Below are 14993 nucleotides of genomic sequence, written 5' to 3'. Positions count from 1 at the left end.
TTCAACAATGCAATCTAACATGATGGTTTAAAAGGTCTCTCTTCTCCTCTGTCTCCTCACAGACGGGATGAACTGCATGAACAAGGACCACGGCTGTGCCCACATCTGCAGAGAGGCTCCCGGCAAAGGTGGAGTGTCGTGCGAGTGCCGTCCTGGATTTGAGCTAAACAAGAACCAGAAAGACTGTACACGTAGGTATCACCCCTGACCTCAGACAATCAATCTTTATTAATAAAGCACCAAATCACAACAAATGTTCTCCTCAGACTCTTTCCAAACAGAACAGGTCTAGACCGTACTATATGTTCTATTATTAACAAAGACCCAACATCAAGACAGGATAAGATCCAGTCCCATCTTACAGACAGGACTCAGTCTGATCTCATCTTAATCCACCATAAGCAGAGCACTTTGTAGCATTTAACAAGTTACAGTGGACAGGACAAACTTCCTTTAACAGGCAGAAACATCCAAAAGGACCAGATTCATGTTAGACACACATCTGCTGAGACCGTGTTGGAGAGAGGGATAGAGGGAGATGAAGAGAGAGAGAGATGATAGTGGTGAGACGGATAGTAGTAGTTGTAGCAGCTGGAGTCTGAGATCCAGAGGAACTTACGAGACAAGGGAGCTCAGGGACTCCATAAAGGTCTATGGTTAGTAACTTTAATGGGACAGGAAGAGTTAAAGAAAGTGATGGGGGGAGAGAGGAGAGGGAAGGAAAGACAGGATCCCAGTGCGTCAGTCTAAGCCTATAGCAGTATAACTAAGAGCTGGTCCAAGCCTGATCCAGCTCTAATTATAAGCTTTATCTAAAAGGAAAGTTTGAAGCCTACTCTTAAAAGTAGAGAGGGTGTCTGCCTCCTGGACCCTGACTGGTAGATGATTCCAAAGGAGAGGTGCCTGATAACTGAAAGCTCGACCTCCCATACTACTTTTAGAGAGTTAAGATACGATGGAGCAGGCCTGCATATTGGGAGCGTAGTGTTCTAGAGGGGTAATAGGGCACTATGAGGTCTTTAAGATACAAAGAGTTTCAGCGCTCCTCTACACACACACTGACTCAAGCTTTTCCTGAGGGGCCTTCCTCCGTCTGATTGTACAATCTGACAGTTTGTGCAGCCTTGTAGGACATGTTTGTGGCTTAAGTTAAGAGGTTGCATCAGCTCTCAGCCATGACAGGGCTGTGGTGTCTACAACATATAAGGTTTTTTAACCAGAAACAGCGATTAACATTTCTCTCTCTCTCCGACCAACCAGACCACATTGACAAAAACAAAGATTTTACACCACAGAGCAGAACAGCTGCAGGTCTACCACTGCCTCCATCAGTCTGTGTTTGTTATTGTGGGTCTTAGTTCATCGCCAAAACAAATGTACACGATTTCACAAAACAACGACCGGATCAAGTAATCGTACAGTCTCTTATGTGCAAAATGAAACTCTGTGAACAGAGTGATGTCCCAGCTTTAATTGCTGATCTCTGCAGGGATGTTTCTGTAATATTGTCAGACGCTTATGCAAACAAAAACAAGCAAAAATAAGAACAAGCACTTCTATTCGACATATTTTGATTGAGCACATTTCCCTGCAGGAACTGCACAATCATTTCACAGCCTCTGGCTGAACTATATGCAAAGAAATGTCAGACACTGATTGTTTCTTCTGGTCGTTCAGACCTCAGCGCGTCTATAAACCCAGCCTGCGTTTAAAGCTACTGAACTAACCTCCTAAAGAAATAACATCTCAGAAGTTGGATGTCTTGAAATCCTGCAGAACACCTTCTGTCATCTGTTAATCTTTAGCCAATTGACTTGTCACTTTATTTTACAGCCCACATGGCAGCGAGGTATTAACACTTAGTTTCATAGACCCGAGTTTATTGAGGTTACGTACTGGTGCGATGAAGGCTTTAAATTCTTCCTGTAATAAACATCTGTAATAGCAATGATGGACGAGTTCCAGTCGGCCTTCAGTGGTAAAATATGAGGGCGGACATTTAATACCAAAATCATTTAAGCGTTTCAGGCCAAGCTGAAGGTGCTGAAGGATTCAGTAGAGAGAATTCATGTCTCTACCCCCCTCCTCGTCCTCTTTGCTCCATCCCAGCTCTTAGTCTTCACGCAGAGCGCCTGCAGCCATGGAATTTAAGGCTGCTGTTTCTGAGAGAGGAAAAATAAGCTTTTAGTTACACTTTGTTTGGCAACACATCTTGTTCTTCTCTCAGACGGTGAGAGTGTAAAGATTGTGAAAGGCTCTAATGCGTCCCCCACCGCGATGATATTTCATTAGCGGCAAGGGAAGCGGGGCTGTGCCGGCCTGTTGAGCATGGCGGCACTGGACGGTTGTAAACGAGTGATGAAAGAAAAGGTGGTTACGTCTATTACTCCTCAAAACACAAACTTACATGCCTCTCCTCCAGTTGCGTTCTTTTCCCACATCCTTTTCCTCCTTCTCTCTCTGCCTCTTCCTTCTTCAGTCGTTTCCTCCTCCTCTCTTCTTTCCTCCTTTTTCTGCACAGAAAACATCCAAAAGTGGTCGAGCTGAGGAAACCGCAACGTTTCCAAAAATCTCTTTCTGAAAATGTTCATGCATGCTTTCTCTTTTCCCCCAAGAAATGTGATGATTAAACAAATTAGGAGAAAGTACAACTGTTGGATGGATCAGTCGTGTTTATTATGGCAAACTCTGTCTAATTTTTTTGTGGCCCGTTAAAAAGAACGACTGAGTCGCTGTTTCATAGCCAAGGAATTAAAGTTTGAGGTTCTTGAGTTCTCCTGAAATGTCCCAAAGTGAAATCTTCTCCTCATAATCACCTCTTTTCACTGTTTCTTTCTTAATCTCGACTCCACAAGATATTTCTCTTTTTCTAACACTTCCACCCTCACACCTCGTTCTCTCCTCCTTGTCATTTATCTCTTCACCCCAATTTTTTTTGTGGTTTCATTTTTCTTTTTCCTCTTATTTCACCTCAGGAGGTTTCACAGGAAATCCGAAACCTGTTCCAAGAACTTATCTTAGTTTGTGCGTACTAACTTAACTCAACTTTCTATACACAGCACCTTTCCTACAGATAAGCATGCAGCCCAAAGTGCTTCATAAAAGACCAGAGACAGAAAACAACAGAAATGGGTAGAATAATAAAAGACAAAATCATAAAAAAAAAACTAAAAGTGAACTAAATTCAAGGGCAGTTTTGGCCTAATGGTTAAATCGCATGGCTATATATATAATTGAAAAAAAATAAATAAAAAATAAATAGAATTAGATAGAATAAAATATAAGATATTACTATGCAATGTTATATAATATAATGCAATGCAATGTAATATAATGTAATATAATATAATATGATATAATATAGTATAATACAATGTAATATCATATAATATGATATAATATAATATGATATAATAAAACAAAATAGAATACAATAAAATGAATAAAATATATAGTATAATTAAATTAAATTAATTAATTAAATAAATAGATAGAATAAAGTTTATCTTGAAAAAGTAGGGGTAGAAAATAAAAAATTAAAAATGTGTTAAAGTTAAAAAGATTAGATAAATACAAAATATATATAACTAAAGAATTAAAATGAATACATTTGTTAAAATGGTGATTATTGTGTATAAATATATATTAAAGTATATAAAGCTAGTTACATTTATTGGTGTCATGTAATCAAGGCTTTATCAAGATACGTTGTTTCTCATATAGACGAACAAGTCATCCTTCAGCAAACCACAAGTCGTTCTGGGCAGTCAGGTAACTCAAATGTAAAGCCGTAAACTGCATGAGATGCCCAGAGAAGATATTCGTGTTTTCAGTAGGAGTCAGGTGACAGAGGAAAACAAAGAAAAACTTGCCATCGCTTCACCGACAATAGTCTAGAATCTGACTGCTAGCTATCGCTAAATATTCCCATTTCTACATGCTGTACCTTCAAGGACTTTTTCATTTTTTCATGTGAAAGCCATGAGTAAGACTTGAATGTGTGTGTTTTCTCCAGTGACATGTAATTACGGAAATGGCGGCTGCCAGCACACATGTGACGACACTGACACAGGGCCGGTGTGTGGCTGCCACCAGAAGTACGCCCTGCACTCAGACAGCAAGACCTGCATCGGTGAGTGACGATCAAAGATGGCCTCCTGATTCACACAACATGAAGTCCTCTCTGCTGTTTGACCGTAACATATCTTGTAAGATAGAGTCCGGACTTATGTTCAGCCTGGATGACTTCAAAACTCAATTATTATGTATAAAGAATGTGTTCAGGGATCATTGATATCATCCTGTTGTTCCTCTTATCTCACATCACCTTCAGCCATGTGTTATGGAAACACATAAGACCAACAGAGACAAAATATTATCATCGGTTTGTTTATATTTTATGAAAAGCTCTGCACAACACGTCATGTGTAATCCTACAAACTTTGAATGCATTCCCATCCTTAGATCATGAACTACACTTCTTCACTGCTGAGCTTCGGCTTCACAAAGTTGTCCTTGTCTGCATCAGTTTTATACCCTTAGAAATAGCCCTTCTGAGTCAGTTTTCAAAGTACCCTCTAGCATCTTGTTTCTCTTGTGTGGTTTCATTGTACCCTCTGGTGTACCTTGTAATATAAGGTGCATTTCCACCAAGTGGTCCAGTTAGGTTCAGCACTGTTCGGTACGGTAAAGCCTGATGTTGACTGCATCATCCCTGACGCCTCACACAGAAAGCATTTCATTTTGGTGTACATGTACTCTCTGGGAGCGTGAGCAGCTTGTTTCTCATGCCAGAAATCTTGAGAATAGAAGGCAATTTTTGTATTGGCCAAAAGACAGAAATATTATAGATCATGGTCTGTATTGGCTATATCTATGTCAAAAGCATGACAAATGTATGTTCAGGAATGCTTTTCAAAATAAAAGCCTGATCCATTTTCTTCTGCGGGAGACTCCCCTTGTTTTCACACAATGCTTTTATTTTGAAGGTACATCCAGGACAGATATTTGGTGAAACAAATAACTTGCATATGGCTTTATACCCAAGCGGCAACCTCCGGTCTCAAACTATGAAGCCCATGCGGAAGTGTTTTAAACTGCAATACATCGAGAATCCGCTTGAGGCTGGCTGCAGAAACACCAGAAACCACATTGACATGAATGGGAAAAAGACGATCTTTGCAGCATTAATAAACATGTTTACAGCCTGGTTCCAAAAACAGCTTGGTCCTATGAAGCTAATTTCTCTAATGGCACACACTGTACGGGGGGTGAATTTTTTTCTAACGTGACGGTTCAGAAGATATTAAGATTACGAGTTTTTGCCCAAATAAGGACATGTGTGACGTGACTCCCGGTCGGGAACACATAGCTATTGGCTCGGAGGCTCACACTATGTCACGCTCTGCCTGGTTGAGTTCCGCATGTCCAATATGTCTTCCGCCGTCGATTGGCTTCAAAACAGCACTCAGGAACAGATGGGTGACGTCACGGATACTACGGCCATATTTTATACAGTCTAAGTTTATACCTGATTGCTGCAGGTAAGATATGCTAGTTATTGATTAACTAAGCATCCATCCCTGAGCCCCTCTCTCTGCTCAGGTGGTGTCTGCGTTAAGCACTCTTTTTTTTTAAGTTCATTTTTTTTTAGCATTTTTGACTTTTATGGATAGGACAGGTGAAGAGAGACAGGAAATGTGGGGAACAGAGAGTGGGGGACCTCTACGATGAGAACTATAGCTTCTGTATGGGGCACCCTTAGACCGCTATGCCGCCACCAAATAACGTCAGGTTAGGAGAGATATAATCTACTACGATCTCTCCTCCCCCTCCTTTCTTTCAATCAACTATTGCAGTGCGTCTAGCTCCACCGTTTGTGGTCAGATCGGTACGCTAGGTACCCCAACAGAGGGGTGCCAAAAAGTAGGACCGTACAGATGGAATATTTTTGTACCTTTCCCAACTTTTGATCGTAGAAACGCAAACAATTGCATTGTGTACTGTACCAAACTGAAGTGAACTGGACTAATTGATGAAAATGCAGCTTAAGGTACCCTTGGTTTGAAATGGACTTCCAAGTCTCTCTGAAGATACCGTTTAGTTTCTTCCACTTAGAGATAGATTAATTGTGTCTTAGTTCTCAATTAGCTCCACCAGCGACCAGCAGGCAGGTCTCTGTACCTGAACAGGTCATTTGAACTTACATCTACCAACAGATGCATGCCTCCAAAGCCTGGCTCTCACATATGAGATATTCATTTTCACCTTGCTTTCTAATCAGTAGAGGATGAATGAGACGTTCAAGGTAAGTGGAGTTGTCCATAACTCTGTTCTCTACATCTTCTGTCTGCTGATTTAATATAAGAGAAGTTTATTTCCATCAGTGTTTCTTTGCTCTTGTAGACAGTCTGTGGCTCCAAGCTTGTTTCAGTCGCAGTAGTTAGTTTGAGAATCCGGGCCTCAGGCGCCTGGACTCTGAGGTACTGGTTATTTGTGTGCTCAAGATTGTTAATTGTGCCTTAAATCTAATGACTACCATGGGTATTGCAGAAGTAAGAACTGGGGTTATAGATTGAGGTTAAAAGTTAGTTGTTGGATTGCAGTGTGTACTCTTTTGTCTGTTAAACACGTTATTGTGAAATCTTTGGTGACATATTGTTTCTGCTCTTTCACTTTGTGTTCCAATTATTAATTTGCAGATAGTCATAAATAAGTTGTGTTCAAAACTTAACAAGGAAGCACATCCCAGGGTCCAACAGTAGGGATTGCCAGATTGCTCGGGGCTAGTAGAAAGTTCCATCAGGCCAGTAAGTACAGTCCAGTTCCTGATTGGACCAGCTCAAATCCTTTTTTAAAAATTGATTTTCCAGACATTGCTTTGCAAGCTGTGCTCTGTATCTTCTGTGCATCCCAAGAGTTTGCTGTTCTGTTTTTCAAGCAACAACAAAATATGGGAATGTGACACGTGGAGGCTAATACACGTCATAGATACAATAATTGTCAATCCTCTGTCACCCTAGCATGACCATATTCATTGCATCTTGATAAAAAACATGGCTGGCATGAGAATTATGAAAAGAAGATTATGCATTGTCAAGTTTTGTCATTCTAAAGCAATATAATACAAAGAAGGTGATAGAAGATGTACCAGGAAGAATATCATTGTGAGATGAGCACTACGTTTATATCATGATTGGTTTACAAGCTAAAACAGAATCAAAGTGCGATTTGTGTTGGTGTTTTTCCACCTCTGCATCTGGCTACACGTTGCACTTGAAGGCAGCCAATCAGTGCACGTCTTAGATCAACACATGGATAATGAGAGTAGAATCTGAGAGGCTGCAGATCCTCCACAGAGGCTGAATTTGTGATGTATGTTGCAACCAAATTCGAAACCTTGCTTAAAAGACGACCAGAACATGCTGTAAATTGCTAAAAAAAATAACATTATATGGGGCATTTAAGCTGTTTCTTTATGAAGTACAATATGTTTACACCAACAACTGCCCAGACAAGACAATAGATATACATATTCAAACAATGCAAAAGAGACAGTCTTTATGTGACGATGAAATCTTCCTTCTTGTGCATGTGTCCCATTAAAAAAATGTTGTATTTGACCTGAAATCCTCAACTTAAATGGTTTCAAACAGGACAGTAGCCAAACATTGACTGTATTCTCATGCAATTCACTGTCTGTAAAATATCATTGAACCATTTGCCCAACTGATCCCCAGGCTAACCTCTATTTTTGGACCCTGAATGTGATTCAAACTAGACTCAAGAAATACAGCAATAGTTAGTTCTGTACTTTTAATGAAACTCTTTGACGCCCAAGTTTTTAAGGTCAGTTCTTCTCATTTGGATTGATTTAAGAGACAGTGTTTGATTTCAGGTGGTCGAAAACAAAAAAACAAACAAGGAAGGAAGGAAGGAAAGGTCCTTCTCCGAAAGACGTACTGAAGGTTCGTCAAAAGAAAAGACGAAAACCCAAATCAGTCGCCAATAATGAGAGACTTTGGATCTCGATTACTTCGGGATCCGCTCCTGCCAGATTTTCTAACTTGGCAGTTTGACAGTTTACCAAACTCTGTCCAATTATGAGCTACTTGGGAGTCCATGTGACTTTTGTTTACAAGTCCTGGTTCATTTGTAATAGGCGGTGTAAACCTTAATTAACCAAATAAAAAGTAAACTTTTCCATGTGGTTAAAGACAACAACTAGGAGAGTGTTTAACACTTGTTTGTGTACAAACATGGTTAGAAATGAGATACAAAAAATAGAAGTGTGTTATAAGACTGTGTTACATGTTTATATGTTAGATTTAAACACCTGCACAACTAGAAAACACATTGAGTTGGTTTGCTGCGCACACAAAGACTCACACTGATCTGATTTTGATATGCTGTCCTTCCTGCTGTGTTTAAACACTGGAAACACCTCTGTCTCTGTCTCTCTCTCTGTCTCTCTCTCTCTCTCTCTCTCTCTCTCTCTCTCTCTCTCTCTCTCTCTCTCTCTCTCTCTCTCTATCTCTCTCTCTCTCTCTCTATCTCTCTCTCTCTCTCTCTCAACCTCACCGTTTGGACAGATTGCTGTGCTGCTTTTCAGCAGCTCCGTATTTTTGACTGCTGATAACCGCATTTTCTCCCCAGCTGCCTCCAAGGAACACCGTCAAGAAAAAGAAAGAAGAGAGCGATGAGAGCGAGCAGGAACCCTCCTCTCCATTCCTTCCCAATGTCTTGTTTCTTTTCTCTCTTTGTCTCTGTCTCTCTTCATACTTTGACGAGAGAAGGACTTCTGTGTCTGTGGTCTGAGTGTCCCAACTGCTCCGTGGGCCTACCTTTAACCCCCCTACCCGACCCTCCCTTGTTCCCTCTCTCTGTAGTGCCGTCCCTCTGCTCCTCCTCCTCCTCCCTCCTTCTCTTCCTCCTGCTTTCTGGTGATAGTACCTGATTGCCTGTCTTGTCTGAGCATCCATGTTATAGCCAAATCAGGTGGATTTAAGGGCCTCAGTGCACAAGAGGAAAGAGTGACTCTGGGCGGGGGTCGGATGGTGCTAGACTCGGACATCTCAATTGCAGCCTGATCTTAGGTTAAGCTCCCAAGAAAGCAAACCTAACCTGCTCCTCAAGCTCTCTCACTACCTCCTCATCCTCCACTTCCTCAGAACAAAACGCAACCGACTCACCAACTACCAAAACCCTCAATCCAACAACAAAGTGACTTCCATGCCTCATCCCCATCCATCAGCCCCCTTTCTTGCTCCATACATTTCAATAAAGAGGCAGGGACTTGCACCACTCACTCCTCCTCGCATAACCTGCATGTGTCCACTCATAGTCGTCCATTTATCTCCCACTCCTCCTTTGCTAAACCGTCCATCTGTCTGTTTGTCTGCTTGTTCAGCTGCATGGGAAAACCTGCATTGCATTTTCATGGTTTCCCCTTTTATTTCTCTTTCTTAATATTTCCTTTTATTTTCCTTTTTGAATTGAAGTACATTTTTATTGTTGTTGTTGTTTTAAGCGACCCTGTTCACCAATGCATTGGTTTTTAACATTTCCCTTCTAGCTGTAGTTGTAGTAAAGTGGTTCTACTCCCCCCCTTCCTCCCTCCCTCCTCGTCCTGTGTAGGTCCGGCACTCTAAAACGCTCCCCTCTCTGCGGGCCTCCCACCACCACGCAGTCTCACAGACTCTTAAGGAGCCGGTGAGCCCGCGGTCCTCCTCTCCTCAACCTGTCTCACACTCCTCACATTTTTATCTCCCTCTCCGACAGAGTTTTTCACACACTCAAGCGAGTAGTCGCTCAAAAGCACGAAAACTGGTATGCACAAGTATTTGATTCAACAATTACACATTCACGCTGCCACATTTCACCCATTAGCTGAGCACCAGAAAGCCCACATTCATCCCTGAGTGCACCTCAGAGAGTACTTCACTTTGTCGATCAAGCGCCTCAGATGAGAGAGAGAGAAAAACGGTAGTGGGCCGAGAAATGGAAGGGACATTAATTACCCCAATATCCAGCTCCCCCTGCTCCCTTAGGACCGTGTTTGTACATCAAAGCCCGGTCCTATTGCGGCTAAAGGCATCCATTCACAAAGAGATGCTCATTCAGGCCCTAATGACTCAGGCCCAGTGAAAGGCCGACTCCCTCTCCAAGCCCCATCATCAAACCCACCGTCCCCAGCACCACATGCATGCCATCTTAACAGCCACGGCCACCTTCCTCCCTCTCCCCAATCACCTTCCTCAGCCCGGCTTTGGGAACATGGTTTTTCCAACGTTGACTGTTAAAACCAGTTGAAATGTGTTCCATAGACAAACAGGCAACCAGCGCTGCCCCAGACTGTCTCCTCCTGCTTTTTTATTCCTCTGCATGCACCCCCTACCTTTTAAAACCTCATCTCTTGAGTCCCGCCCCTCTTCCCTCATTTACCTCTCCCATTGTGGGCCATGATGGGACTGAATCAGTCTTGCTCTTTCTTCTCCTCCTCTCTCCATCATACCCTCTTGATCATCTCGTCATTGCTCAGTTCCTCGAGTGCCTTACTCTGCTGTCAAACCTCTCGTTCTCCCCTGTAGCACCCCCTCCTCCTCCTTCTTCTCCTTCTTCTTCATGTTCTTGTCATTGTCACCCCTCCTTTCCTTTGCCTCTGTCTCTGTGCCCACATTCAAGGCAGCTTGTCTTGGGAATGTTGGAAGTCCTTTCCTTCTCCTCTCTGTCTTGTCTTCCTCCTCCATCCTTACGCGAGGGAATCATTGCTGACAAAGCGTGGCTGTTTGATATGGAAGACAGAAACTCCATCGGCAACAACAGCAACGTCTACATCAGAAATAAAACTTCCCTTTACGTTGACCCAATCCCACCCCATCCCCCAAAACCCCACACCTCTACCTTTATCTTTTTTATGTAAGCCCTTAACCTTTACCCTTTCCTTCCCAACCTCCCTACCTACCTCCTTCCCTACCTACCTACCTACCGCTTCATTTTGTAAGCTACACACTGATACTGATCATTTTCATTTACTTTGTTTTGTTCTTTTGTTTGCTCTGGGGGATTTGTCATTTGTTTGGGGATTAACACTCTAACAGGGATTTTGGCGCTTCTTCATCGCTTCTTGCTTCTTGGCTTTGGTGTTTTTTGCTCAAACGCCAAGAGGGGCTGAAGGTCTGGTCATTTGGGCTTCTCATTAACCTGCTGCTCACTGTTTGTCCCCTTGTCACTTGTGTTTTAGAGAAAGATGAGGCTGCAATTGAGAGCTCTGAGTTCAATGCCACGTCAGTAGCTGATGTGGACAAGCGGGTGAAACGGCGGCTACTTATGGGTAACTCTTTTCTTCCTCTTTCTATGTGTTGCCATGGCGCTTGTGCTTGTACCCCCCGATTCCACTTCTCTCCGTTTCTCCTCCTCGTCCTCTCTCTTTTTTATTTTGTTGATTTCTTTTTGTGAACCTTTGATGCCCACTGTGTCTACCCCCACAGTCACAGTTTTGTTCTAACGTGATGAAGAGAAGGAGTTTGCTGTTTTCCTTTGAACCCTTCCTCCCTAACCCCTTCCTCCCACGTTTTCAGATGGCTCTGAGGTTTTTTTGAACACTAACCGTCACTTTCCCAGTCGTACCTTCCACTCCTTATTTTAATGTTCCCCTCCCTCTTATTTGATGACCCGTGTTACAAAGGCAGGGCACTAAACTAGCAAAGCAAACCTTTCAAACCGTTATTCTCCAGGTTACAGAGCTGTGCATTCACAGTGGTAGGATAATCTTCCACCATAATCATTAAAGGGTCATTGAAAGCACCTTGATAACGTCCACTAAGGCTGGGCTTAGACTGCAGGAGCTCTGAGCGGAATCATCCCTGATTCAACCATCCAACAATTTAATCTACGACAAATATCAGCTCAGATTTTCCGTCACAGATTCAATGTTAGCCTTGAACTGGTCGCACACTCATTTTCCTGATATTGTCAAACTGGTTTGATGTTTGGGTTTTGATTAATTTTTTTCATTACTTTTTTAATATTTGTCACTAACCTATCTTACGTTGAAGCTTCAATAATAATGACTTTAATAATACCTTTATTTATATTGCACCTTTTAAAAACCATGGTTTACAAAATGCTTCACAAAGGGCACATAATAGTAAAACAAAGAGTACTCTACAGATGACAGACTTTAAATAAAATTAACCCAAGAACCCAACAATAAGAATTGAGACCAAGAGACCAAGAAAATTAGACAATTTAAAATATAAAAGGAAAGAAAGAATGAAAAGGAATAAAGTATTAAAAGAGGGGTAGAAGCAATAAGGTGAAATAAAAGCAAAACAGAGATAAAATCATCAAAATAGCTAAAGCATTTGAGGATATGCAGATAAAAGCTGTAAAATAAATAAATAAATCAAGATGAATAAAAGCTATAAAGGCCGTGAATGAGATATTAGGAGAGTAAATGTATTAGGAGATAGCCTCTTAAAACTGTTCTTAGGAATGATTTTATTTTGCCTTTTCACTGCGGGTAACCTCATTTTTTGGGATGGGGGGGTTTATAAACATGCTTTTATTTTGAAAGGATGCAAAACGTACTTCATCTGTATCATACAATTTCAGTGAGCCAGTAAGAGGTAAAATAAATCAGCTAAAAGAAGGAATGTGTAAGAGCCGCCTAAAGACGTCTCAGTTCATAGTTAATCCACTGATTCTGTTTAAAAGTAATGAATGCTAACATGAATATAAACCTCAAGATGATGGAAAGGGTCCCAACGATCCTAGTCCAGTAAAATATTGAATCCAAACACATTAAACATCTGCAGATTTTTTCAAACCTGCAAGGGCCGCAAGCCCGGCTCAAGTTGTCCACAATCCATCTCACCATGTGACAACAGAATTTGGGTCCTTCTTCTGTCTCAGGTAATAAACCTCAGTATAGATGCTCCTAGTGATAGAAGTTCAGACTCTTTTTAGTGATCCAGATCATTACGCTCAGCAAGAGCTGGCTTCTTTGGTTCTCAAATAAATCTTCGTAGTATCATCTGCATAGGATAGCCAAATTTTAAAGTGGAGTCCTTCGGGACCAACACTTCTGCTGTTCCAGTGCTGCATTCCTGTAATGAAGTCCAGTCAGTTAACAAATTAACGGATGTGTGCCCAGCTCTGGTGTTATCTGTCTCTCTCTCTCTGTTACCTGCAGAACAGGTGAAGAGACTATGGTGACTATTTTGCGACCATACAAGAGGAGCAGGGAAAGCTTGTCTACTACAGTTTGGTGGTCAATGGCGGATGTCAATCTTATACATATAAAAATTAAGAGCGTCTGTCAGATCTCCTGTAGCTGGCAACCCAGGTATCGTCTATGTGGGAAAAACTGACCATGCATCTTCACCTGCTGCTGCCATGTCTGTACACCTCTATTCAGCTACAGATGTAATTACATCTAACGAGGAAAAAAAAGACGAAAAGCTGAAAGCTGAAGAATCTGAGAACTTACTCCTTGAGCATGCCTTACAACCAGATTTAAATTGTTCTGGACGTTACGTCTCCTTCAGACTCAGCCCAGCCTTGCAGAATCATTTACGTTTCTGTTGGATCAAGGTTTAAGACAGCATGACTGACGACTGAACAAATCAATGCGTCGTCCAGTAAAAAGTCATGTTCAAAATCACATGTTCATTAGATGTATATTTTTAAAACTCTCGAGGTTTGTTATTTTGGTGATGTTTCTTCAAGTGAAAGAGTCTTTAGAGGATGCATGAAACCACAGATCAAACCTGACTTTAACTGAGAATGAGTGTGTTTGAAAGTCCCATACCCTGATAAGGATGGAGGACTTCCTCTAAAAAGATACTAAAGACAACTAGTTGGTTTCCCAAAGACTGCACCCTCTCACTTCTTGCTCAAACCATCAACCCATTTTCCTGTGAATAAATAAAAACCTTTCCTCTGCCTCTATTAATCAGACCTCTCTAAAACAAGCAGGAGTGCTTCTTCCAAGGCCTGGTTTCTGTGGTCCTTGGTTTTCAAGTTTCAAACATGTTTCATCTCAGCAGGTTGGAGGAAGAGCGAGAATCTTATTTAAAGGTGCTTCATCGTCCCTTCTACTTCTTCCTACTTTTCTCTTCCCCTCAATCACCTTCCACTGAATAACTCACCTCTCATCTCTGGTTCAACCCTGCTCACCTCCTGCTGTACCACCATGTTACCTATCCGTACACAAAGGTATTCCAGGGCATCTCTATCGTACCTATCGTACCTAGCGTTCACATCAGTGCACATGCAAACACACAGAACAGGTTTAAGATTTATAACGCTCTGTTTCCATCAGGTTTGTGAATGTGCTCAAAAGTTGACGTTCAAGATCAAAAACATAATGTATGAGGTGTCGTGTCAGGGTTCAATAAAAACGTTTAGGTTTCTGCTAGCTCATTCAAACATGACCCAATGGGAGCAGACCAGAACACACTTCATGCACACAACACTTAATGAACATAAGGCACCTCCTGGCTGAAATGACAGGTGCATCATAAATTAGCAGAAAGAGGCACCAGTACAATGTTCAACAACGAAAAAAGCCATTCGAGGGTTAGAGAAAGCAAACCCAAGTCTGAGGCCACGGTTCTCTGCAGAAACGGAAGATCCTACGGTCAAGGGAGTGAGTCCGTGCTTGAAGTGAAGGAGTCCAAGTATCTGGGGGTTATGTTAACGTGTGACCTCGATGGGTGGATTGATGCAGCTTAGGCGGTAATGTGAGTGTTGCACCAAACCATCATGGTAAAAAGATGGCTGACCTTGAAGGCAAAGCTCTTGCTACCCAGTTGGTCTTTCGGTAATAAATACAATGATGAGATTGCAGATTGGAGTTGCGGACAAGAGATTCCTCTACAGGGTGTAAAGAGCTTTGACATCCAGATGTAGCTCTAAGAAGAAGTGCTGTTCCATCTTATCAAAAGATTGGTTGGTGCAAGCATCGGATGTGGGATCTGTCATGGGTG

General features: G+C 41.8%; 1 protein-coding gene across 3 annotated transcripts in view; it reads left to right on the top strand.

The window, feature by feature from the left end:
* Window positions 1–14993, top strand: part of scube1 (signal peptide, CUB domain, EGF-like 1) — a 127893-nt gene that overhangs the window by 70361 nt on the left and 42539 nt on the right. For 2 of the 3 annotated variants that reach the window (XM_034673202.1, XM_034673201.1), the window contains 3 exons: window positions 63–191; window positions 4016–4132; window positions 11243–11332. In XM_034673202.1, the coding sequence (XP_034529093.1) occupies window positions 63–191; window positions 4016–4132; window positions 11243–11332 (336 nt within the window). The remainder of the gene's footprint in view (window positions 1–62; window positions 192–4015; window positions 4133–11242; window positions 11333–14993) is intronic. The other variant, XM_034673203.1, reaches the window with a different exon arrangement.

This window comes from Notolabrus celidotus, chromosome 21 (genome assembly GCF_009762535.1).
Source record: "Notolabrus celidotus isolate fNotCel1 chromosome 21, fNotCel1.pri, whole genome shotgun sequence".
Lineage (NCBI taxonomy): Eukaryota > Metazoa > Chordata > Actinopteri > Labriformes > Labridae > Notolabrus > Notolabrus celidotus.
This window is presented reverse-complemented; position numbering and strand designations above follow the sequence as displayed.